This window comes from Cotesia glomerata, linkage group LG1 (genome assembly GCF_020080835.1).
Source record: "Cotesia glomerata isolate CgM1 linkage group LG1, MPM_Cglom_v2.3, whole genome shotgun sequence".
NCBI classification, from domain to species: Eukaryota; Metazoa; Arthropoda; class Insecta; order Hymenoptera; family Braconidae; genus Cotesia; species Cotesia glomerata.
The window spans coordinates 5275146-5302168 of NC_058158.1; the positions used below are offsets into that span (position 1 = coordinate 5275146).

Below are 27023 nucleotides of genomic sequence, written 5' to 3' on the forward strand. Positions count from 1 at the left end.
AGATCCCAGTTAACTTCCAGTTCCCTCTTGTTGTCTCATACTGAGTCCTTAAGCTTCTAAAGCTAACTTTTAATCAAGACTTGTTTCTCTCCAAGTTTTTCCACTTCCACTTCCACTTCCACCTGCAATCATGCAATCAGGTAGTCAGGTATGAATCTGTTGGGCTCTTATTATCTTTAGCTACGTACCTGGGAGGCGGTGGTAAGATCGACACGACAGAGACTGAATCTAAGTGAGCTCTGAAGAACAGTATTACGGAGGTTCATACGAGCTTACTCCGATCTCGCTTACCAGACAAACAGACTACGCGTACGCGGTCGTTCAATTAAAAACATTTATTTTTAATTGGATGTTTATCAACTCTTCGCTTCCTTTTTTAATTTATCTTCTTTGACAGATTTATTTATTTATCCTAGTTAAACTCTTATTAAATTGCAACAACAATGGATTTATTTTTATTGCTGTTATTCAATAAATTTTAAATTCAATAATTACTATCACGCGGGTAAATATTGCTGTCAAAGGTGTAAACACCACGGAGTTTGAAGAAGACTCTGAAGAAGAAGAAGTGGAGGAAAGTGTTAAAAGCTTCTTTTGGTTATTAATTTATTCCATCGTAAAGTGAAAGTATTGGTGTGTGTAATTATTGTGAAATGTTTTTTGAACAAGCTTGGATGGATAACAATATTTATACTTGTAATATTAATATTAATGATAATAAGAGAAAAAGTAATCTCTCGTCATGTTCGTTGTGGTTAGCAGTTATTGTTTTAACGGTGACAATAAGTGAGCATGTGGTACCAGTTGAGTCCTCGCGAATCAGCGGACTGTACGTGGATAACGGACAGGACCAAACGGTGGTTCACAGGGTGCTGACCAAAAGGGAAAAACGGGACGTCGAGCACGAAATATTGAACTTGCTTGGGCTCCCGGACAGACCTCGCAGTGTTATCGGTAAAGTACCGCAGGTGAAGAGGTCAGCGCCCAAGTTTCTGCTGGATATTTATAAAAATGCGCTTGGTGAAGACGAGGATGGGAAACCGGTCGCAACGAGGCTACATAAAACCGACGGGGAGTTCGACCTCACTGGCCAGGATCTCAGGGCCATCGACCAGAGCGATGTCATCATGACATTCGCTGCGCACAGTTGAGTACTTCCTTCAATCTTCAATAGTTTATGTTTTATTATTGCCATTGACATTTTCTGTTTTTAAGCATGCAAATATATATCATTTTTTGTGTGATATTTTATATTTAAAGATAATAATGAGAGATGGAGTTGCACCAACTTGGAGTTGTTTTTCATAGATGTAGAGAAAGTTGTACACGCAGATGATATATGTAATAAAATAATGATAAATGTTGTTATGTAATTTAAAATTTTCTTGAGCAATATGATACATACAACACAACCGCTGAATTTTCTTCGACATTAATTTACATACATTCATGAATACATAAATCCATTAGAGATAATTTTTAAGTTTATTTGCCTTTGATGACTGGGATTGAATAAATTATTATTGATTCGCGGTTTTCTCTCCAGTAAACTGACATAAAATAAATAATTGCTGGTGATTAAAAGAAAAAAAAAAAAAAAATTATCGTGAAGCGAGACATAGTAATATATGTATTCTTGGTTAATTGTTTAAATAAATATATTCCGCGTGGTGATAACTTGAATAAAATTATCATAATTTATAATAAATAATTATTGTTTGTTGCTTAAATATTGAGCCGTTAAATTTATCCTCATGTATACGCGATAGTTATATTACTATATATAAAGTAATAAAAAATTAAAAAATAATCACACGTGGCTTTATGTGTGCATAATAAATTCACGAGCTATAACCATTATTCATTCACCTTGTGTCTTGTACACTCTGTCCTCCCTTTTAAAAAAAATTTCACTCGGAAGATAAATAATTCGATAAAAAATCGCTTATAAATCAATTCTCTTTTATTCAATCAGACAAATCATTAAGTTTTGTATTTTATTGTTTGCACAAGTAATAAAAATAATAAACATGTCAATTTAAAAAAAAAAAAAAAGGTAAATGTATTGTGAAAAAATATGTACTGATGAGTACATTTATAGCGAATAAAGCGTTGGATAAGTTTAACGTTTCAATTTATTTAATAGAGTTGTTTCATGTGTGTAACAAATTTGAAAAAATTAAAAATTTTTTATTTTTAGAGAATAATTTTATTAAATTAAGTTAGTTAAAAAAAAAAAAATTTACTTCATTCAAGACAATTTTGGTCCTTTTATATATCTTTGTAGATATGTGATTATGTATAAGCTTGCTTATTTAATGTGAGTAATATGTGTAAGTATAAGGTAAAAGCCCCAATATATGATCATGTACCAGTATATGATCACTCCATGTATTTGTATACCTGTATTTGCGAATATAGATATACAAATACATGGAGTGATCATATACTGGTACATGATCATATACTGGGGCTTTTACCTTAAGAGGATCCGGAAATTCTTGAGATGAAGATCGACAAGCGTGTTAGATATTGATCTTGCGGCTTTGGCGTTAACCGAAAATAGAGCTATTTTCGGTGGAACGTCTGCATCATCGATGACCAAGGAGATGAGAAGAGCCTTGGGGTGGGTGTATCCACACACACGTTAACTTTCAAACTAATAAAAGGTAAAATGTCGGCAAGTTTATAAAGAAGGTCCACTACAACATATATCCCGGTCGTAATATATTATCCAGCAGAGTTCGGGCGTGTAGTGAGTTGTATACGGCGAAAGGGTTAGGGAATAAAATAAAAAAATTTTATAAAAAAGGAATATCTAAAGGAGGAAACGAGGATTAAAAAGAAATAATAAGTATAAATAATAAAAAAAGACAGGAATATTGAGTCAATATCTTTTCCTTAATAGCTCGGGGTCTTGAAACATAAAAATGTCTCAACTTGCTCCTGCAAAGGTTTTTTTAGTTGGTGGGTCTTTAAAACGATTTTTATCCGTCGTTTTTTGACTCTTTAACTCTCAACGGAGATTAAAAAAAATATCCAGTATAATTCGAGGTAGAAAGAGAGAGTTTAAAGTTTAAAAAATGAAAAAACAAAAAGCATCATCTGAGAGAGATCCGAGAAAACGGTCCCGAGGGCCGAACTATTCGAGACCACCCTGAGTGCCTGAGAGAGCTCGTCCGGGTCTCAACTCACCTTTTGGCTCTTAGCTCTTAGCTCTTATACAGCAATCAGGTGGTGTGGTGTAGTCGTCTACCCGGGAATAAGAATGCGACCATACAGCAGCAACAGCAGCAGCAGCTACGGCAGAAGAAGAAATAAGAAAAACTAAAAAATTTTTATGCTCTTGTCTTATCCGAGCTGGAAACATTAGGCATTACTTAGGCACCACCCGGGGGATCACCGTCCGGTTTGCTTGCTTTCTATATTCGGTCTCTTTCGAGGGGGCGGTGGTCAGCTAAGCGGCATATGAAACACTGAACACAGGATGATGGGAACCAACTAGCCTCTGACGATTTCACGCTGCGAATCCTCATCCGCAGCTCGTTATGTGATTAGGGACTTTTAGAATCTGACCTGCTGCATCATGATATGCTCCTTTGTTTTATCTTCTTTATTTTTATTTTATTTTATTTTATTTTATTTCTCTTCTATGCGCTGCGTTATTGTGGCTATGATTTATTAATTTGCAAAATGACCATATAAATCACCGTTACATTTGAATTTAATCATTACAAAAGATCATAATAAAAATCATTTTATTGATTTATTGCATTTGATTTGGGTCTTTATTACTCGGGCTAAATGGATGGAGCGTGTTGTGAAACTCCAAGGATTGCATACCACGTTTATGTTATGATTGAGCAACAACCATACAATGTAACGTGAGACAGAATACATATGTAGTTTTATTTTTTATTGTGTATCCATAGTTGAATGAAAATTTATTTATCAATGGTCTTTTAATCTGCTGTGAATGAAAGTACTGAATTAATACTTGGGAAACTTCAAATCTGAAGAATGTAGCTTTTTTTTTTTTTTTTATTAAATATAATTGGAAGTTAAATTTATGGAAATAAAATTATTCTGATACGGATTTTTTGCTTACATCGTATCTATCAACATCGGATTTCACAGTAAATCTAATTCTCTTGGATTATAAGCTTGATATTCATTTTCAAGTTGGAGTATTAAAGATATACTTCAACATAACTGATTTAATAATCATATTTTATAAATGAGCTAGGATAATTTAGTTAATAGTAGGGAATTGCTTAAAATTTTTGTGAACCTAAAATTATACTGTATATAATTTTAAATCTCCACTCGTTCGGAAATCTCTAAAAATTTACATAAATAGTGATTTATATCCCGAATTTTACGTTAAAAATTTTATTGCAGTTCTAAAAAAAAATATCCTTTGACTGATTTTCACCAGAAATATTTTTAAAGTTGTGCAATTTTAATTAGTGAATTCTCTAATAAACATTCTACGTAATTGTTTATGGCTTCATTATTGCTTTAATTCGGAATATATAACAGATATCTTAGACTAAACTAACAATAGAACTTGTTGTCTGATTTGCAGATCATCACGTTCCTGGTGTGCGGCACGAGCGTGGCAAAAGGTTGTGGTTCGACGTGTCTGAGGTGCCTCCCGGAGAGCACATAATAGGCGCCGAGCTACGACTCTATCGCACAATGGATATTAAACATCGGAGAAATCGCGGTTCACTTATGGTCACGGTGTATCGCGTTATACGCGCTGATGAAGGGTATGCATTTTTAACTCTACTTTTTAATATCTCAATAACTTTATTTTTAACTTTATACTTTCAATTATTTCCACTTTGCATATTTTCAAAACACTAATTATTTTTAGATTTTATATGTAAAGATTACTCTTTCTGTTTGGCAAACAACTCGATATTGAGAATAATTTCTTACCGGATATTTAAAAAACACAATTTACAAAAATAAACCATTGAATTTTAAAAATAAGAACAGAACACCCATGACGAAATATTTCTATTCAATGGATTCCAAACTAGACCTTTTTACCTTCGGCTACCAAGAATTAGCTATGATTTTAAACATCATCTTGTTCTTCCTAATTAGACGTTCGAACATTGTAAAAAAACCTTCGAAATGTCTATACCTGAACCATACCTCTATCTCTTAGAGTTTTGATCTAAAGACCAAGATTTGATCTTGTGAAAGTAATTTCAAGGTTTTGCCCACCGACTGTCAATCACCTAAACATCTTTTTTTGGACCCATAAAATATAGACAATAACAAATATATATATTTATCAAAATATTTGAATAAATCCTAAAAATGGTTTAGTTACAGTTGAATAACCTTGTCCTTCACCTTTCGTGTGGCCGCTCAAAAAAAAAAAAAAAAAAAAAAAAAAACAGAGCAATGAATGGTCTCGTCAAAGTAATAACACGACAGGAAACAATATTCCGTAAATTGAAATAAATTAACCGAGCAGACACTCTACTCTACTAGTCGGTAGCTCAACTATGTATATACCGATGTCGTTCAAAATAATTTATCCTACGCAGTTGATGTACACGCATTGTTACGTCTTTGTCTTAATCTTCGTCTCAAGTCTTGAGTCACTTGTAATATTAATGCGCAACATTTAATTAACGGTGTAACGAGACTCGACGGCGACGTTTCTATTATTTTATACATATATTGTTGTGTGCTCTTTATTTTAACTTGCCTAGCGTTAATCTCTTATTTCAATGGGTACTGATTTTAATTAAAAGATGATGTTACTTTATGCTGCTTAATTTTGTAATCCTTATGAAATACCTTTCAGATGTTTATTTATAATTAAATTCTTTTGAAAAAATAATTAAACTTGTGCGAGCTTAAATTGTTTATTCATGCACCTAATTGATTATTTTTTTTATAATTATTTATTTATTTAGGAAGAAAGAATTACAATATGTTGATTCAGTCAACACGACTACTGGAAAGGAAGGTTGGTTAACGTTAAATGTTAGCGCGCCACTTCAACACTGGGTAAATAATCCTGAAGGAAATCGTGGACTTTATCTTTCCGTTCATCCGGCAGATCGGTCTGGTAAGATTTTTATTGTTATTATTATTATTAACAAGAAAGATCAAAACAAATACTAATATTTTTTCTCATGTCATTTAAAAGAAGAATGTTTGGCATTTCTTCAGGGAATTATCAATGAGTCATATTTTTTGTCCATCTATTAAAAATTAATAAACATTATTTTTTTTTTTTACAATAAGTAAATTAACTATGCTAATTAATTCACACGGGAATATCAAAATTAGCATACCAATAAATAATGAAGATTTGTTGTTTATGAAAATAAAATTTTAATATAATAAAATATATTTTTAAATTTGCGTAATAGATTTAAAAGTAAATGTTTGTAGATGACAAGACGATAAAACTCAATGAATTAAATTCCGCCACCGAATCACCGGAGAAAGAGAGATATAAGATAACAAGTTAAGGCAACTTTATATATATATATATATATATATATATATATATATATATATATATATATATATATATATATATATATATATATATATATATACAATATACGATGGGATGGATATATAATAAAGTAAAAAGGGGCTTTGAGGATCGTAGATACTATTCAGGATCAGATAAGAAAGTGGATACACCTGTTGAGTGTATCCGCGACTTAACTCGCGACGCAATCCCACTCATTGTTTATATGCCTGAGTAAAATCCTATCCAGCATCCTGTCCAGTTATTTTTAAACTCTCAATCATTGACCTTAACAATAATAAACAAACTCACTTGTACTGCACTAGTATATAGTTGTATACTTTTAAATAAAATATACAGATATATACGAGTTTTAAATGAATTCAAGTAACGGGCTGTACGAGAAGAAATCAATTTGCCACACCTAAACAATTTTGTCTCCACTCTCTCATCGATCTCTCTACTTTGTCTTTCTTGTAGATATCTTCAGAGCTACCTCTCGTTATTCGCGTTGCTTCTGTATATATAGATATATTCGTTGATGAACCCCTCCAGGTGACTTCTGGTAACCGGTTTACCTTTGATCATTCAATATACCTAGACATCGGTACACAATATATCCTATAAGTCACATACTGAAATATACCAATATTGTTGTGATATTTATAAAAATAGACGCTTCTAGAACAATAACGATCACGGTAATGATATTATTAACCAATTTTACTCTTCAATTCAATGTATGATTAAAAATAATTTTCATTTCTTTTTATGTGCTCCACAATATGCATTACTTACATCGTTTAAGCTAGCTACATACTTTCGAAAGCTAAAATCTTTGTTATTTTATTTTATCGGCTCAAGTATTCGAGGTATTTAAATATTACACTTTTATTGCCACCCACGTATTTAGATAATTATTCATTTTCTCACACAGTTTAATATCTTATCGAAATTAAGTGGTGCTGACAAAGATATATCTTCAATAAATTAAAAAAAAATTTAGATTTTAAATTTTCTTCAAAATTTCATATCATATGAGATACTTTCTTTTAAAATTTGGTTACTCAAAAAAATTTCCTTATTAAAAAAAATTTTCTTTACAATACATATCAATATTTAAATGAACACAATTAAATTGTTATTTATAAACTGTTTTTAATAAACTTCTTATAAAAAAATGTTATGTAAGTTTCGAGTTATAAAAAATTAGAATTAATTATCATTTGCCAGGTGTGATATATAATTGAATGTTAGTATCATTAATATACATATTAATAATTAATAACTAACTTGAATTATGTATATATAAATATAGATTTATAAATAGGTATGTTAAATGATTTTATAAATAAATGTTATAGTATATTATTAAAAATTGCGTATGAAAATTCGTCGAAGAGAACGTATCAAGCAGTATACAAAACCGCAAGGGTGTTGAGAGTTAACTCTTAATAGCTGATATTTATATGAAGGTTGACTATTAATAACCGTAACCGTGCACATATGACGCTTTGAAATACTTGTAATTATTCCTTACATATATTTCTATCTAATGATAATAATAATAATAATGATAATAAAATGTTTTAAGCGTAAATATTATGTGTGTATATTTATAATGCAATTTCACATGAAATAAACTATAAGATTATAAACTATTATCTGTAATCTCAATTATAGGCTTAAGACTGCTCAGGAGAGATAAATAATACATCAATCACTGTTATTTTTTAAGTGAGACTAACTAATGAATGGAGAAAAATTGTAATTTATATGCCTTAATTTGACATAATAATTTGATTATAGTGCATGAAATGAGGCCGGAAGACGTTGGCATCGTTGGATTTCGCGGCGATGTCGACAAGCAACCGTTCATGGTTGGATTCTTCAAAAGCTCGGGGATACGTGAGAAAAAAGTTCGGCAAAAACGTGACGCAAGAAGACGAAGGAAAAGTGATGCTTCACCACTTGATTACCGCAATCCGTATACGGGTAATAAATTTTATTTTTATTAAATAAAAATGACTGACGTAATTCAATAACGTCTAAATTGATAAAAAAAAATTTTTTTTTTTTTTTAGATCCGACTATTTATAACAGTCGTACATGCAGAATTCAAACGCTGTATGTTAGTTTCCGAGATCTGCAATGGCAGGTAATTTATGATAATATCTTTAATAAATGTATGAACTAGTTTGCATGACTGTTATTAATTAATTTAATTACTTATTTTTTCGTTACTAATCTGTGATTTTAATTAATTATTTAATTAGTGAATTGAATATCTGTAGTAAAGTATAAATATTTTTTTTTTAGGATTGGATTATAGCTCCGGATGGATACGACGCTTATTATTGTAGCGGAGATTGTAATTTCCCATTAAACGCTCATATGAATGCTACGAATCATGCGATAGTGCAGACTCTCGTCCATTTAGTCAGCCCAGGAAAGGTCCCTAAACCTTGCTGCGCGCCAACTAAACTTTCACCGATTTCAGTTCTTTATTTCGTCGATGAGAGTAACGTCATACTTAAAAAATATAAAAATATGGTCGTGAAAAGCTGTGGATGCCATTAGATTTTATCTCTTGTTTAATAAAAATTTAAAAAAATGAAAATTGAATATTAAGATAAATAGAATGTGACATTGATAAGCGTACTTGATGAAAATTTGTTTAGTATTTATTTGAAACATTTATTCAACTCGGTCTGTTAATTAAGCGATTCAATTACCAAATAACAAAAAATTAACTCGATTCAAGAGAAAAATTCTTGAACTGAGAAAATAATTTTGAAGAGTTTCATTGTCTTGAATCAAGTAAAATTTACTTAAACCAAGAAAAATTTCTTAGTTTAAGAATTTTTCTACTCAAATCAAGAAGATAAAATTCTTCAAAATTATTTATTTGATTCAAGTAAATTTTTTTTTGTGTGACAAGAGTTCAAATAATTACAGTAGTAGCTAATTTTTTAGCGATATCAGTGTTTCAATCCATCGACAACTATAGGACAAGGGTTTTTTTTACGATTTTTCCCTTTTTTACCTCGTCACTATAAAATAAAAGTGGTAAACAAAAGGGTCTAGATGTGAAAAGAGTAAAATAGCGAGCACACCGAAAGTACAGTAATCACAGTACTCAACTGGAGTATCCGTTGCAGCCAAAGCGAAATTGAAAAATACAAATAAGTGTGTGTGCAAATAATAGAGGTAGCTATTATATGAGGTGAAGGACGAAACAAAGCTAGATTTAATTGTTAAAAGAGTTCTACCGGAAATTTTGTGTGAAGGGCGACGAGAGCTATCTAATAATACGAGGTACAACGAATTTTAAAAAACTTCAAGGGTCGCAATGGGTGAAAGCAAAAAAATAGTTAACTTTGATCGCTAATCAAAGAAGGGGAAAAAATAGTAGAATAAAAAAAATAATGGAGGGAATAAGCACACGTGGAGAGATACGTAAAGCTTTTTAAAATACTGAATAATAATACAAGTAAAACCCCGATGATTATTATTATTACTGTTGAAATATTTATTTAAATTAAAAAATTACTGGGTGTCAAGTTGACTGCACAGTATTTATTTATCTTGAAAAATTATTAGTTAATCACTAACATGTTTTTCTCTCTATCATTCGTTTTTTGCCATATAGACTATAGATTATTTTTTCAAATTTATATTATAATGCTGTTTAAAATATTATTTTATTTTCTTATTTAATAATTAATGTTAAAATATTATTAAGATTCTATTATACACTACCTATACCAATATTTCTAATTATATTTGATATTTTATAGATAATTTTTTCCCAAATTAAAATAATAAAATTAATTATAAAAAAAAAAATTATCATCATCAGGGTACACAACAGTGATTACGATGTAAATAAATTCTCAATTATGTAAATACGTTTTTATAAACGTTAAATCTATGTATTATTTAAATGATAAAATTTACTTTTAATATGTAAAAATTAAATTTTATATTTTTACTTCAATAGCCTAAATATTTACATTAAATAATAATTAATAATTAGTCAGCAACAAATTTAACTTGAAAATAATTATTTATTAAAACATTTCTTACATCAATTTACATTATTAAATACAGATAGGTTTATATAAACAATAAAATGTTATCCTGAGTTTAATTATGAGCTCATATGTAATTTTGACACAGTGTTCAACACACATGTTCAATTATTGTGATGATCATAGGTATAAAAATATATACTATTCTCAAAGAACACAGTTTGATATTACCTATTAATACTCAACCCTTTTTGAGATCATACAAAAATTTTCAAAAGTAATAATAAAATAAATTTATGCCTATTGTGAGCAAGTAAGTGATGCCATCAGTAATTCCATTTTATTTAAAAAAGATTTCCCCTCCATTTTATCCCATTGGACTTCTTTGAATGGCCCGCACTGGTGTTCCCATTTACGTTCACGTACAACTTGCCCCGGATAGAAATCCGTTCTCGGGGAATGCGAAGTCGAGACTTGGACACCATTTTGAGCATTACAGCGAACTGCGATCATACGGTCGCCATTTGGGGAAGCTAGAAGACAGCTTTTGGCATTGCCCAGTGGTTCAACAGGACCTAAACCGAGATGCGAGCTGTTTGCTAAAAATTGCCAGCCCATACATTTGGCTAAATTTTGTGCCGCCAGTATTTGATGCTGAGTTATCTAAACATAAATAAAAAAAATACATAAATATTTTTGTCGTGATTAATTCAAAAAAAAAAAGAATAAATAAAAAATGAATAATTTTAATAATTAGGGTAAAAGACCCCATTTGTGGCAGGGACCCCATTACTGACTCTTTCTTTGATTTTGGTACTTATTCAATTAATAAAATCATTAATTTCAATAATGGATATATTATTTCTAATCTTTAATACCTTTAGATCAAAACAATTTTTAATTTTTATTCCAAGTAGAACATTTTTTCATTGAAAGAAAAAGTGCCACTGATAGCGGTTAAAGGTGCCACTAATGGGGTCTTTTACCTTATCTAAACATAAATAAAAAAAAATACATAAATATTTTTGTCATGATTAATTCAAAAAAAAAAAAAAAAAAAAAAAAAAAATGAATAATTTTAATAATAACTTGACAAAGCAGCAGATTACGAAGTTCTTGTGGTTCATAGCTCATGTGCATAACTCTGCCGTCTCTGCAGACACACTTGAATGTTTTTTCGTAAACATAAATGGCCAGGGAAGTACGACAAACAGTGTCATAACCTTCAGTCCATATATTTATTTTAACACAGGCGAGTGTCGGTGTACTCAGCGCATTCCAGTGCGAAACAATTATCGGATCTTTTACATCTTTAGCAATCGAATCCAATACAAAGGCAGCGCGCCTTCTCATTATGTAATGTTGAGTTTGTTTGATTATTTGCTCTAGGATCGTTTGACTCTTGGTCATTTCCACAAGTTCGTAGCGATCAGCAGCGGTTGGCCCGGCAATACAGCGGCGTTTGCTCGGCCAAAATTGACCCGATGACGGATGAGGAAAGGAGTGATGGCTATTTTTATAGTGAACTTCTCTTAGCAATTGATGAAGCGAGTGCTCAAGAACGTGGTCATGTTCAGCGGTGTTTGTTGAACTTGAAGGTGCAGAGGTTGAGGTTGACGTAGATGTTGATTTTTTATTGTCAGTAGCGCTGTGACCATGACACAGTGCAATTACTAAATGAATATTTGGAAAAATAGAGGCTGTTATTTGATTACCGACTACCAAATGTGGAATTGATGCATGTGACTGTATCGCTTCACGCGCTAATTGGTTGAACAATTCTTTGCAAAATAATACATTTTGCGCAGCTTCTAGCTTTTGTTGCCAGTCCATGTCGCTGTCAGGTTTTGCTGTATTCGAAGGCGATAAATTTAAATTGAAATTGCACAAATCTTCTTGGTCTTTTTGGCACAAAACTTTTATGTAAGCAACGCCTTGCAATTCACTTGGAATAGACACCCTTAGTGATGAGGTCTTTGGTGGTGATGATAATGTTTGGCTAGCAGAAGGAGAGCTCGATTTCGAAGGACTTGCTGCATTTTCATCGTCGTCTGCTTTAGTTACCTCAAATATTCCCGCTTGAGCATATTTAGAACCAGCTGTTCGGTAACTTAAATCACCAACTATTGAGTTGGATACTTTTTTCAAACGCCAATTCTGACGGAGTCGCAGTAACTCGACGTGGAACTCAGAAGTTGATCTATTTGCGGCTACGTCATTCCGGCTGTTTTTTAGCCGTTCAACAGCACCGAACAAGACACTAGTTGCACCCTCCAAGGCTTTTTTACTCGCGTAAACATGAGCCATTGTCTTCTCTTCTCTTGTAGGATTTAAAGACGCAACTGGATCCAGTACCATGTATCGTTTCTCTTTTACCACCGCCAGGACATCATGTAAAACACATATCTCTGTATACGCATTTCTATTTGCAAAAGAAAAATTATTTGTTAGAATTTAGTGACTAAAAAAAACTTTTGAGATAGGATATGACATTAAAGTTAGCAGTTACTTAACCATTTTTTAATTTTTTTAACAAATAAATTATTTTAAAAAAATTGCATTTTTTATTTTTTTAAATTTCTACATGTCAATTTTTTTTCTACTTTTTTTTTTTGCCATAATTTATTTGTTTAAAAAAATTCTTAAAATTATCAAATATCTGCTAAATTAATTTTCATGATAGAATAGTGAATTAACGTACTTTAATTTTGTTCTTATACTATCGAAGGGTAGCAAAGAAGATTGAGACGATTCTTTGGAATCTTGTTTATTATAGTTTTCACCATCTTCTCCAGCTTGATCATCATTTACGTCATCGGTATCCGAAGTTGAGGTATTTGTCTTGTTGAAATCTATTTTTTGTGCGGTTTTTGCTAAATTCTCCGAGAGTGTAAGTGGTCTAAAATGCAAAACAATTATAACAATAAAGTTATACATACAATAAGGTTATACATTGTCAAATATAATTTTTACTAATAATATGTATATGTATATATTGTAAAATTTATAAATATAATCTTACGTTTGATAAATTTCTTGTCCATCGTAAGTGATTTCTTGAATTTGGTTTTCACATGGAGCTTCCACAGAAATGCTTATTGATGTCACCATTGTAATTACAAATTTAGTTAACCTTTACACTTTACACTCCCGATATTATAATTAGTTTGCGTATAAACAAGAAAAAAATTTATTTTTTTGAATTATTTAAACCGTTCAAAGAAAAATCCGCGCGTAAATTATTGATAATTTATAAAAATTCAGAAGTTTATTACCATAAATAAACTTTTCATCGACTATCAAATTGTAAGCGTATAAACAACACATAAATACATGACTAAAAACATTGAACCTTTCAAAGAGATTTTGACTCTAATGCCATCTGCATATACACTGATAGAAGGATTTCTTAATATTTAAGAAGATTTCTTTGTATTTAAGAAATCATTTCTTAAACATCATTTCTTAGTATTTAAAAAATATTTCTTTGTATTTAAGAAATATTTTTTAGTATTTAAAAAATATATATATTTCTTTGTATTTAAGAAATATTTCTTAAATACAAAGAAATATTTTTTTAATACTAAGAAATGATGTTTAAGAAATGATTTCTTAAATACAAAGAAATCTTCTTAAATTTTAAGAAATCCTTCTATCAGTGTACATGAAATTGAAAATTTCAATACTCGCAAAACTTAATAAAGTAATAAATTAATTTCTTGACTATCAAATACTTGAAATAATAATCAAGGTACTGCATGAAATGTTAAGTAAAATTTCATTTTAAAATATAAATCTTTTGATTACAGAAAAGTATTGAAAAAATATTTAATCATGCACTTGTTTGCTCACCATGTCAAGAAATGTCTAGAAGCCTCAACACTTAGCTAGTATTTTCTGAAAACAAAATTTATTTAATTATTAAACAATCTTTTTTTTACATTTATCCAATGTGATTTACTTACCTTGACAGTCGTTATACTCTTGACTTCAACTTCAGGAAGAAACATTTCGTACTCTCGAAAACTTCACTACACTTTACTCACATATTTATAATTGTCACTAAAGAACTTGACACTATTATTTTTGCATCACTGTTATAAATAAGCAAACTTTTTTTTAACAATTAAAAAATTTATGAAAATTAAGTTAGCCGGTATTCAAAAATTTTTAGAATTTTTTTTTATTGAAAAAATAATTACAAAAAAAAATTCATTTGTAAAAAATTTAAAAAACTACACGTGCAATTTTTTAAAAACATTTTTTTGTTCTAATTTAATTTAAAAAAAAAAAAATCAAAAAATTAAAAACGTTGACTAACTTTAGTAATATAAAAAACTTTTAGCAATCTCAGAAGTATTAACACCGCAGTTTTTACTATGCGGCTTCGCGAAATAATTCACTACTCGACGAAATCAGTCGTTCTAATTGATACTTGACTTCCCGGCCAATCAGATGTCGATACATTGCCATAAGAGTAACAATCAGTCAAAATGGCCGACATCTTCTAAATGAAATTCTAAATAAATATTTTTCAAAAGTGTAGTATTTACATAAAAAATACCGAGGGACTAATAGAATAATTTTGACAAAAAAAAACTATATTTAAAGAAAAAAAAATAATTAAAAATATCTACATAAACATTGTTGAAATTTATTTATATAAAAACTTGAAATTGTTTTACTTTCAATATGTTTAAATAAAAATTTAAAAAGTTGTCACCTACTTTGACGAATATTAAATAATTATAAATAATTAGTCACTTTTTTAATTTCATTTAATTGATAATTATATTTATTGTTAGTAAATTAATTTTATTAAAAAAAAATATTTAAATTTCAGTTAGTTCCATCGCGCATCAATAGATCCCAGCTCAGTTGCGGCAAAGGACTCGAAGTGAAGTAAGTAACAGTAGAGAGCAGAAACTATAACACCCGAGCGCGATGAATCGATAGTACGCTGGCTCGAGTGCGTTAAATTTTGTCGTTCCAAAATATACAACACAACTATCGACGATATCGTTTCGTTTTTTTCACAACGATGGTCGGCGAACGTGTGTTCTGTGAACATGGAGTATCATAAAGACTCGTATAATTATTCGCGTTGACAACAGGATTTTGTGGTGATATTATTATCACACTTATCCCATTAACGTACAGAGCGATCTATCTAAATCCATAAATACCAATTATTGCTTTATTTAACAAATATTGTCCTCAAAGTGACAATAGTGTGCTGTGTGTTGATCGTTGAAAAATAGTTTTATTATCAGTGTGTGCTATTTCTCCAAAGAGTGTTGTACATTGTCAAACATCATTGTGTTTATTTATTACTATTATTATTTATTATTACAATAATTATTACAGCTATCTTTATTAAGAATACCAAATAAAGTTGTCTTAGCAGCGTTTACCAGCCCCGTCAGTCATCCCAAATAATAATTATTTCATAGTAAATATATCGCGAGCAGGTACGCCCATTTACGGTTTCGCATTCCTTATTTTATGTTTAGTTTATTTTTTATTCATTACATACTTATTAGTGATTACTCATATAGTTAATAAAGAAAATATCTGTTTGCAGTGAGATATGTACAGTTTCAGCAAATCACTAATTGATTTTTTTATCAACGATGACATTATGGATATTTGTATAAATATACACCAGGAGCATGTTAATACAAAGGTATAGTGGCCACGAGGTAGACCTCTCCCTTAGCATTACTTGGATTATCTGTTATATATGTCTATACGTATGTATTTAATACACGTAAGTTGATTTCTCTTCATCATCGCGGACAGAAGAGAATCGTGCCACTTTCGTTTGGGCGCAAAATCGATAGACGTTCACATCATCACATTGTGTGCATCACTAGTTTATCTCATTCTTATTCTCATGAGTAGTTTTATTTATCAGAATTATTCAAAGAATATCTTCAAACTTTTTAATTACTTTACTTATAAATACTACTATATACTTCAACGATTTTTATTATTTATTAGTTTATACACAGCTCGGCTTTATACTATAAAAACATAAATTTGTATCATTTAAATTGCTTTCATTCATAAAATATCACTTTATACTTATCTCAGTAATTTTATTTTATAATATAAAAAATAGCAGACATCTAATACTTTTTGTGTTAATCAGTAATGTTTTAATTAAATAAATTTTTTTTTAATTTAAAAATTAAAAAAAAAAATATGTTTTTTATAGTCATATGTCAAAATTGCATCATTCTCGAAAATTTTCATATTAATTATAATATTATGCACTCTAATGCTTTATACGGTAAATATAAATATGTAAAAATAGTAGTTACTGTTTAATTTACACGATTTCAAGGCCGTGATGTTATAAGTTTGATGTAATTGCGTGAGGTAAATAACAAGTACTATAAAACTTTTTAATCGAGGTCTATCAGTACCACCACTAGAGTTTATTTGTGTTAAATAGTTTTACAGATACTAAAAATAATATATGTGTACATAATGTCATCGTTCGATAACTAATTACTCGAATTATATCTCAAAGACCCAGATATTTTATTAATTTTAAGGTAATTCACAATGAAAAAATAAATAAAATAAAATGTATACTTATTTATTTAGTTCTGAGTAATCGCAAGTGATCCTGAAGACAAAGGAATTGAAGATAAAATATATATTACAATGACTCGGTCAAGGACCAGAAAGATTAAAGGCTAGACGGAGTAAAAATTGCTGGATAAAATTTTGAAAGAAAATCAACTGATGATTCTGTGACCCACGTGAATGTGGGGTACGATATCGCGGTTATTCGCGACGAAGCCAAGGTCATCGGTGAGATCACCAGAACCCGGCGAGGAAGCCGTTGCTGCTGAGAAGGAGGAAAAGAATTATTATTACTACAATAACAGCGATCCAGCGTGTAAAAATTTAAACGGCGTGCCTCAGGCCGAGCTGGCTGTCCATGTTTTCGAATCGATGGACCGTAACATGGGAGACGACCGACGTCCGAAGGGTGGTCCTGGTGATCATGGAGTTACCGATAATGAACACTTCTCCGATGCCTATGACACACGTCAGGTTAGTAATCATTTTAATGACACCTCTTATGCTCGTCTAGAGATAATCAGAGATTAAGTGGACGTTGACCTCTAATTATAATAAATTCTGCAAATTATTTACTAGTAAAAAAATAATCAGTAAAAGTTCAAGGACAAATGCCTTGAACTTTTCAACGAATCATCATGTACATTGACAACCAGTTCTGAAGCTGCTCAAGTGAAAGATCGTGCTCGGAATTGCCTATGTACGTGTAATGCTGTGCATTTAAAATCACAGTTTGATGTCGTTATTTTTCAACACATAATCGTAGGTCTCGTTGGCTTTCGAGCTTGAGACGTATATATGTGTCTATATCGCTGCAGCAATACCCACTTCCTGTGGGTAAGGTTTTATAATTATTTATTTAACCATCTTGATACACATTGCATTGTGTTACATAGGTGCCTTCTTGCACGTATGTATTTTCCTGATTACGCTATTGTGTTTATGGGTGCGTTTATTTTGTCAACATGTTGCTGTCATTAGTGCTACTATTGTCTATTTTATTTATAAAATATATTTTTAAAAGCCGGGATACATCGCTGAAAGAATTACAGGTTAATATTTTAGTAACATTAAAAAAAAAATTATAGATTTTGTAACTTTGTAATTCTCGAGATGCTGTTTCAAGTCACGAGTTATAATAGTATCAAATATTTAGCTGATTTAAACTCGGTAGAAAATTTTTTTGTATACATAATAAGACGTTTGAATTATCTATGGGTTTATTTTTCTAAAAAAAAATGAAAAATTTATTCTTAAATTGTCGCAATATCAAATCGATAGTCAGGTGACCTCATTATTATGACGAGTATTTGGCTATTGTCCAGCTGGACATTTTACTGTCGTCATAATAATAATCCAATGGGATTAAACTTATTTTATTAATGTGTGAAAGTGTTTAACCAATGTTACTGCCAAAGTAAATTTTTATGGTATTATATTAAATTGTCAAGTTAAACATAAATTAAAAATTAAAGTATCATTGAATAATTGTTTAGTTTTACTAAAGATAAATCCATAATTAGTATTTTCACTTACACAATCCGATTACTATCTGATTATTCATGCTAAAAATTTATAGTTCAATCACTAACTGTATGTACATACTAATAAATTAAATTTATAAATTATTCATGTAAATATTGCTTTATATAGAAATTTGAAATTCTAAAATTCAATTAAATTTTTGATTAATCTTGAAGAAAATGAGTTTTCAGTTAAATTACTTTTATAAAGGCCTCGCCTACAAAGAGTAATACAAGTCTTTTGTACGAACAATTGAATATATCGAGAATCGATAATAATGTTCACTATTCATTCATAAAATTTTGTTACAAATAGTATTTATTTAATTTAATTTGATTTATTTATTATTTCATTTACACTGAAGTTATAAATTTTATATCACTTAAAAATTAACAAAAACAAATTTATTATCAACTTCTTATCTAAAAAGGAAAATATAAATCTTTCATATCCTGTTGTATTTTGACGACTAAAAGGATTTAAAAACTTAACATTTTAAATACACGTTTATAAAAAATGAATCATCTTTGGCTTTCTGCCCATACCGCGTCCATAAATTCACGCTTTCATTGATCGCTCTCAATGATTCATACTTGATACTTATCCATTGAATCTCTTTTTTATTATGTTATCATACCAAGCAAAAAGTTTATTCATTAAACTATTAGACAAAATTTATTAACAATTTTTTTTTTATTTCCATCAAACAAGAACTATTTCTCACTCAACAATAAATGGAGTGTATGTAGCAATAAATTACCGAGTAGAGACAAAATGTCCCTACTTAGACAATATTTGACAGAAGACCTCTTAGATCTTCTAGGAATTTACATAGTATTTACGTATAATAGTAAAAACACAACTGAGCACTGTTGTTAGCTTGAGAATCAAGGCTCGACTGGCACGTTCTCTTTAGACTTGTCTCCCTCTTCGACTACAACGTGTATTACTCCTTTCAGTACCTCACTGAAGAACACCTTTTGTATATGATACTAGTCAGTACTCAGTTCCAAAGTAACCAAGCTAGAAGAGCTTGTCCATTTGTATTGGCAGTACGTCGTTTTGACTTCTTCTTCGTCTTCCGTTTAGTCTTCGTGTTTCACACCCGGGTAAAAAATATTTAATCGAAAGTTATTATTAATATACAAGTGAACTTCCTGGACTTTTCTTTCTCAAAACTTACCATGGATACTTATACTTTTGGATAAATATTTCACCGTGACGTGATATGTGTTGTGATGAAATAAAAAAAAATATTTTATCTATGGTTTTAAAGTTTAAAATATTTGTGGTTTACATATATGTATTAAATATATTAAGTTACAAGTTATTAAATGGCAAGTGAAGTTATGCTTGCGTTGAGGACGACGCCAAAGGCGTCATGTGAAAAAGACATTGACGACGTCAGGGATTTATTCAGAAATGCTTCCGTCTCAACCATTTATGTGAGTTCTCGATTAGACAAACTTATTTTTTCCTACGTATTTTTTTATAGTTGACAACTGATTACAAGGCTAGACACAAGGTTCACAAATAGACATCGCTTCTTTAAATATAAATCCTTTGAAATGAGAAACTAGGATAAGAATACCAGTATAATATTTCTGTGGAAAAAATTTACAATTTTAAAAATATCTTTTAGTCTTGATCTGGATGATTTCGACGTTGAGAATTCGAGTAAATAAATTATTAAGTATATTATTTATTGTATCATGACCAAGAATGGGAATGTCAAGGTGAAATTGTCATTCTTGCAGAACGGTCACGTGCAAAAATATATAAAAAGATGGTGGAGGAGGAAGAGACACTTGATACCTTATTTGATTACTAGTTAGACAAGTTTAATCTCCCTGGGAACGATAAAAATTTTTTTACAGTCATCAATTTTACTACATTCATTTTGTTCATAATTTTTTTTTTATAGTTCAAGCTAATTACTCACCTGGTTCTTGAAATTTTGTTTGTTTTTCAAATGAGTTTTTTAGTACGCCAGTAATAAAAAGAAGCTAAATTTTCTTTGTATTGACCATAAAAGAAGTTGAGAAGCGATAAGAAAAATTGAACAAGCCTTTACTTTGAATAGTGGTGTTATTGTACAGTACAATAGAATAATAAAAGAACACAGAGAATTTAATAAATAGAGCAGGTAACCAGCTAGTAACATAAAAGGAATTTTTAATCCTCATTGCATGAAAGTCATCCAGTAAAAAGTATTTAGTAATATAAAGACTCTCGAGAGTAAAATAATGTTTTAACCAATATACTATCTATCAATGTACATTACACATATGTGGAATTATAATTTATATTACAGTGTTATTCGTAGAAAATTGTTGTAATGAAATTTCCTTTTAGGGATTAGGTCAAGATTAAATAATTCAATTTAAACATAAATATTTATTAATTCATTCAATTATTAACTTTTTATTCGACATACTAATTTTTGAGTAAAATTGTACGTAGGTGGTTACATTATGATACGAAAGGGCCATCGTTTGTTCCATTTCGACAAATCGTTACTTCCTGCAGATAAACTTATGATTTAAAAAAAGCCGCTCTTTTAAAATTTTTACTCCATTAAAAATATATAAATTTAAAAATCGATTTACTTGTTACACAATTAATAATGGCTATATATTTATTAATTTTAATAAAAATATATATATATATATATATATATATATATATATATATATATATATATATATATATATATATATATATGAGATTGTCGAAATCGTGTGGGTTAGGAATGACGTCTACCTACATATAATATGTCCAAGAAAACATTCGATTTCACTATCTCGATTATCTGGGCAATAATTTATAATATTAATAATAACAACTGATACTTATTATTACGGAAGTATCTCTTCACTTCTAATAATAACAATTCCATCTAGAAATAAGTGTATTAACACATACTTACATACATTGTTATTCATTCTATGTAATTTAGGTATGAAGAAAATTTTTTAATAATATTCATTTATTTCCGAGCTTCTCTTTGTGACATTTCTACATAAATTTATTTTATCTCTCGACAAGACACTAAAACACAATATTTTTTTTTTTCTTCCAGTACTGTTCTCTTTGAAACATTACAGAGCTTGCGGTTTACTTAGGCATCAATAGTAATTTCATTTCAACGTTTTTATGACCGACGTTTTGCAGTCCAAGTACTATTACATGCTTTACACAAAGTAAAATTCTTTGCTTTGCTAACTATTAGGAAGACATGAAATAAAAAAAAAAAAGAAAAAAAAACACGCATCTCTTGAAAGTAAAGTACTTCAATTACATAAACAGATTTTATTGTGTGTTTACTTAATAGTAAATTATTAAAATTAAATAAAATACATAATTATAAATTCATTGTCACATTAAATATTTTCGTTTATTAAATATCCTTGTGTAGGTGTTACTTTAAAGTGATTTCACCTTGTATCCATTTCCATGAGAGTTATGAATTAAGTGAGAAGTTGATCGTTTTCGGATAACTATAATATAATAAATGAATATAAACCCATTAAATAAAGAACAAGAAACATAAACAACAAATTATTATTTGATTCTAACGTGAGAAATAATTAAAGTTCATAAAATTCTGACAATACATATAGTTGCGTGGACTTTCCAAGAAATAAAACCCTGTGAATCGATTATATTAGTTTTCTCTACTCTCACTTTTATATTTTTAAAATAAGTGTGTAAGTTACGGGAAAGAAAAGCCCGTAGGCGTATGTGGGTGGTGAATAATCTTCCATCGTTTTGTTTTTACTGCAAGATGTATACAAGCCTTTACAATTCATCGTTTTTGTGGATAAAATTCAATGATTTTTTACATTATTTTAAATGATGATGCTCGTGTTCCGAATACTTAAATGTTAACCCTTGATCCCAACTATTGAAGATGTTTTATAAGAAATATCATGTTAATATTCACTTTAACTGTATTGGAGCAGTTTCTAATGAACTAGTTGAAGATACTAGGTCATATTGTATACACAATATGACATGACCGCACCTTTGTAGATGTATTTTAGTTATTAAGAGAATATTGCGATCGAACTCACTAATAACCTTTTTATTGGCTGCTAAAATTGACGTTTGTTTTAATTTTTTCCATTTTTCATTTTAGAAAAATTATATTTATTTCCTCCAGAATTAGTTTTTAAACACCTGTCAGAGCAGAACATTATTGACATTTTTGTGAAAAGTTATTTTATAAACCGGAAGATTTATTTGAGAAGCAATGACCTAACCAGCAACCTCTAGTCACGTGTTTCAGGTGTATAAATAGAGATTTACAGGCTCATCGTTTTACCTCCCAAAGTAGATAGCATCTCTTTATTTTTTCTAATATTTGTTTACCAATAATTTTCTAGAAGATTTTATTTTTCTACTACAGATCAATATGAATTATTGACAAAAGTTAATCATTTAAAAAATTTTTATATATCAAGAATACTTTAAATTACTGTTGATAAATTTAGATTTTTAATGTTTTGACTGGTTATTAGACATTAGAATTTGTTTAAATAAACTAATTACTGATAAAGACCGGTAGGTGGCTCATCTCAAAATCTTTTCGCTGGTAAATTGTTCTTCACAAAATATATAAGTAGCTTATTTTCTGAGCAAAAAAAAAGTATGCATACAAGAAACATGTCTAAGAGCAAATTAAACTTTTCACTGGTACAATATTAAGTAAACCGAGATTACTTAAGTAAGTAAATTTTGTTAGTGACGTTAATTAACTTCACAAATGAATAATTAATATCTGCGATACGTTTCGAGTGAAATTTCAGTAAATTTCTACATTTCTCTTGACGTAAAAACTGTAATAATTAATAGCGACTGAACCACTTAAGTAATTATTAATTAACGTACTGATAACTGTTAATTAAAACAAAAGTAAACGGAAGTTGGAGGTTATTTTAAAATAAATCATTAATCGTCCATGTAACACGAATAATATTTAATGTTAAGAATACGGTACACTTATCGATACAGGTATTGCCTTTTTTTCATCCCATTAGCATTGCACTGGTTTTAATTTAATGCATAATAATTAATAATATTATTACATCTCGAGTCATTGACCTGAAATTAATTATTGCATATCAAGATTAGAGTGATTCCGTTAGTTTCATACCTTATTTTTGCGTTAATTTCATAACAGCAAATAGAAAAAAAAATCCAACATACTATGCTATGTCGATAAAAAATCTTTTTAATAATCAGTGTTACAATTAATAACAAATAAGTTGAGTGATTTGGTAAATTAAAATTTACGGTTAATGAATTTAAGATGATTAGATGCGTAACGAGAAAGAAGCTCTCGTGGTATGATTTAGAAAAAACAAAACGACCTTTTCATCTCACCGGTATCCAAATAAAAAGGAATTTTAATTTAAATACTTTTTGTAATCCTTACAGCATTAGAATCTATCGAATGTCCTTCCCTCTTTCTTATTTAAACTCTTCCGCATTTATGTATGATGGTCCACTTTCACTTACTTTAGAGCAGCGTGCATTAGTAAGTACATTTAGCTACTTTGAGATTGTGTTGCGGTCATTAACCCAGCAATTAAGAATGAAGTTAGCAACGATGCGTCGCGCCGCAGCAGTCGGTCAAATGATTGCTTCTTTTCTACATCTTTTTCTCCTTCTTCTGTGTGGTTTAGTTAGCAATGATGAAGACAACCGTAAGCGAGAATTTACGATTACGATCTAGGCGCATGTTTCCGGATAGCAACTATGATTATTCATTTTTTTTATCAGCAATTACTTCATTTCTTACATATTTATATTCTTCAATGTATGTCTATACAAAATTTAAATTTAATAATTTCAACATTTTTTATTTTTAAGTAAAATTTCATTTAATAATCATGAAAATTAACTAAAAAAAATTTTTTTATTATAATTTAATTCCGAACATAAAAAACAAAATTTTTAGTATATTTTATTATTGCTTATTTAAATATACTTATATGATGTATTAATACATGATATTTGTCTTAGCGGAACAACTTTTGAATGATTTTACTCAAGTGAATTATGTAAAATTATTATATGTGTACACGTATACTTTATAATTAGAGCAGTTTATTTCATTCATACATTTTTACAAGCAGCGTATGAAAAAAAAAGAATACTAATAACCATAAATCACCGTCTAATTTATTATTATAATTGTATTTGTTAAATTAACAATGTGCTAGAGGATGAACGTCATTAGCAATTACTTGCACAGTAAATTTATGGTAACAATGTGGTAAACACTCGTACTGTACGTCTGTTACAGACTCTTCGATTTCGAAAGCTACAATAAAATTCTTTATTTTTATATTATGTATTAGTTAGTATATTTTACACGAGAGTAACAACCCCACGTGAACGGTTAGCTTGATCATCGATGCGTAGATCGCGATCCACATACGAAACAGTGCGAGTTCCTCGGACATGAGCTTATTCTTTCTTAGTTGCTGTTTCTTTTTCCGCAATTCTTATTTCTTGTAGTCTCGCGATGATGTTCGTTCAAAATACAACTTTTAACATTATGTTGCCTTTTTTTATTGGTGATTTTAATTTTTTAATTAACAACAACGGTCATAATAACAATAATATTTATAATGAAATCTGCTTTTGAGTAACAAGTGATTAAATTAAATAAAATATTTGAAATCATGGTTAATTATTTAATTATTCATTGTGATTCCCAAGTGACCGAATGATTTGGATACTGAAACTCATTTTGGTAAACACAATTATCGCTTTATTATTCATTGAATAATTTATTTAAAATATATTGCTTAATTAAATCTAATTAACATGTGATGTTATTAAGTTAATTTTGAATAACGGGCTTGTCAGTTAGGATGCACATAAGCTATTTTCTCACTAGTTTATTAGTTTCTTAAGATTACGCTCAGTTAAATAATAAAAATCTAATCCGGGCAGTAAAATTTGACTAATATTTTCTCCTGATTATTAAATAATATTTAAAGGAATAACGGAAATCAATAGTGATCTCGAACTAGCCGACCTACACCTTAGGTGCAGCTTGCCCACGCGAATTATCACGGTAACTTGTAAGAACGTTATGTTATACATTATAAAAATATTTTTACAGAGGTATAGTACTAGCCAGTCATCAATGATTGTTTTATTTAAATTTACCTCATAACTTGTATTGGCGTTGGCGTGTAGGTTGAAAATTATTTGTATCGAATTGTTTAGCTATGGAATTTCATTTATAATTACTGCTAATCATATTTTAATTTCTTTTCTGTCATGTTTAATGCTTATTTATTTATTTTACCATATAATTGTCAATTATATATTGATATATTGCGTCAATGTTTTTATTTATTTTTCTTTTGATTTACCGTAAAATTATTATTATTCACTCGTAATTAATATGAAAAAATAAAATTTTTTTTTTTAAGTAATTTGATTTATTGTAGCAAATTTAAACTTTGCTGAAAGTAAATTAAAAAAAATTATTTATTGTAGCTAAATTTACAATTTTCAAACAGCGATTAAAAAGTGTTAGTACTAAAGCTAATATTGCTATAAATTTTATAACAAAATACTAAGGTTACATTGAATTAAAAAAAATGTGCGTCACGAATAAGCTTAATGATAACTCACATAATTGCACATACCTGATATGAGAAAGGCAATGTTAGCTTTCATACAACTCGATCTCACAGCAGCAAACTGCACTTACTTTAGCTCTTTTTGCATCGGCATTGCTTCAAGAGTCAACCTACCTATCAACCTATCAACCTACTCTGTGTCAGATTTCGCTTTACTTGTAATTTAACCAGTTGGAAGTTTTAGCAAAAATTTAAGTGTAAGAGTGAGAGTAATAGCAATGGCTATATAGCTTGAAGATGAGGAAGACATCGAAACCCTGACTTGGAGATTTATCTGGATACCTTTGCTAATAAATAAGACTACTACTTTATTCCATGTATGCACTCTCTCTTGTGGTGAACATAAAAGTGGGTACACTTGAATGCACTATCTTCTTATCCCCATCACCTGTATATCTACTTATTATATCAGAAAACATATATATATTCTGAGAAACTATTCGTAACACTTTTGAAACTTGATAATATCGCATTTTAAATGTTGACCGTGAAGAAAAATTAACTGACAGTAATCTCAATGTTTTACTTGTACTTTCAGTTATTTATAACACCTTTAATCGTTAAATCATTCATTTGGTCAAATTATGATTTAGTTATAACTAAATTTATAAATAATCATTATTAATTTTTCAACTAATAAATTACGTAATTAATTAATTAATTAATGATACAAAATGTTAA

At 29.4% G+C, this 27023-nt stretch overlaps 3 protein-coding genes across 14 annotated transcripts in view; 2 read left to right on the top strand and 1 right to left on the bottom strand.

The window, feature by feature from the left end:
• Positions 1 to 224: 224 nt before the first annotated feature.
• LOC123266920 (protein 60A) lies at positions 225 to 9142 on the top strand. The gene is made up of 6 exons (XM_044731369.1): positions 225 to 1146; positions 4589 to 4775; positions 5946 to 6100; positions 8327 to 8512; positions 8602 to 8675; positions 8837 to 9142. Exons 1-6 carry the CDS (start codon positions 654 to 656, stop codon positions 9095 to 9097), a joined length of 1356 nt encoding a protein of 451 aa, XP_044587304.1. The 5' UTR covers positions 225 to 653; the 3' UTR covers positions 9098 to 9142.
• Positions 9143 to 10573: 1431 nt separating this feature from the next.
• Positions 10574 to 13881, bottom strand: LOC123266942 (mediator of RNA polymerase II transcription subunit 17-like). Its single transcript, XM_044731383.1, has 4 exons — positions 13574 to 13881; positions 13253 to 13450; positions 11641 to 12973; positions 10574 to 11214 (listed from the first exon to the last, which is right to left on the bottom strand). Exons 1-4 carry the CDS (start codon positions 13660 to 13662, stop codon positions 10852 to 10854), a joined length of 1983 nt encoding a protein of 660 aa, XP_044587318.1. The 5' UTR covers positions 13663 to 13881; the 3' UTR covers positions 10574 to 10851.
• Positions 13882 to 15533: 1652 nt separating this feature from the next.
• The window catches only part of LOC123266949 (patronin), a 31613-nt gene continuing 20123 nt past the window's right edge, over positions 15534 to 27023 (top strand). For 6 of the 12 annotated variants that reach the window (XM_044731396.1, XM_044731417.1, XM_044731432.1 and 3 more), the window contains exons 1-2: positions 15534 to 16022; positions 17167 to 17622. In XM_044731396.1, coding sequence (XP_044587331.1) covers positions 17329 to 17622 — 294 coding nt within the window. In that variant the 5' untranslated portion in view covers positions 15534 to 16022; positions 17167 to 17328. Of the gene's footprint in view, positions 16023 to 16155; positions 16238 to 17166; positions 17623 to 19981; positions 20118 to 27023 lie in introns of those variants that run through there. The other 6 variants (XM_044731411.1, XM_044731449.1, XM_044731425.1 and 3 more) reach the window with 3 other exon arrangements.

Bases quoted from the DNA above. Each gene is read 5' to 3' on its own strand.
- LOC123266942 (XM_044731383.1), bottom strand. From the start codon at position 13,662: ATGGTGACATCAATAAGCATTTCTGTGGAAGCTCCATGTGAAAACCAA. The intron at 12,974-13,252 runs GTACGTTAATTC...TTTTGCAAATAG, and splicing joins AGTATAAGAACAAAATTAAA to AAATGCGTATACAGAGATAT. The intron at 11,215-11,640 runs GTTATTATTAAA...ATTTATGTTTAG, and splicing joins GTAATCTGCTGCTTTGTCAA to ATAACTCAGCATCAAATACT.
- LOC123266920 (XM_044731369.1), top strand. From the start codon at position 654: ATGTTTTTTGAACAAGCTTGGATGGATAACAATATTTATACTTGTAAT. The intron at 1,147-4,588 runs GTTGAGTACTTC...TCTGATTTGCAG, and splicing joins CATGACATTCGCTGCGCACA to ATCATCACGTTCCTGGTGTG. The intron at 8,676-8,836 runs GTAATTTATGAT...TTTTTTTTTTAG, and splicing joins TCCGAGATCTGCAATGGCAG to GATTGGATTATAGCTCCGGA.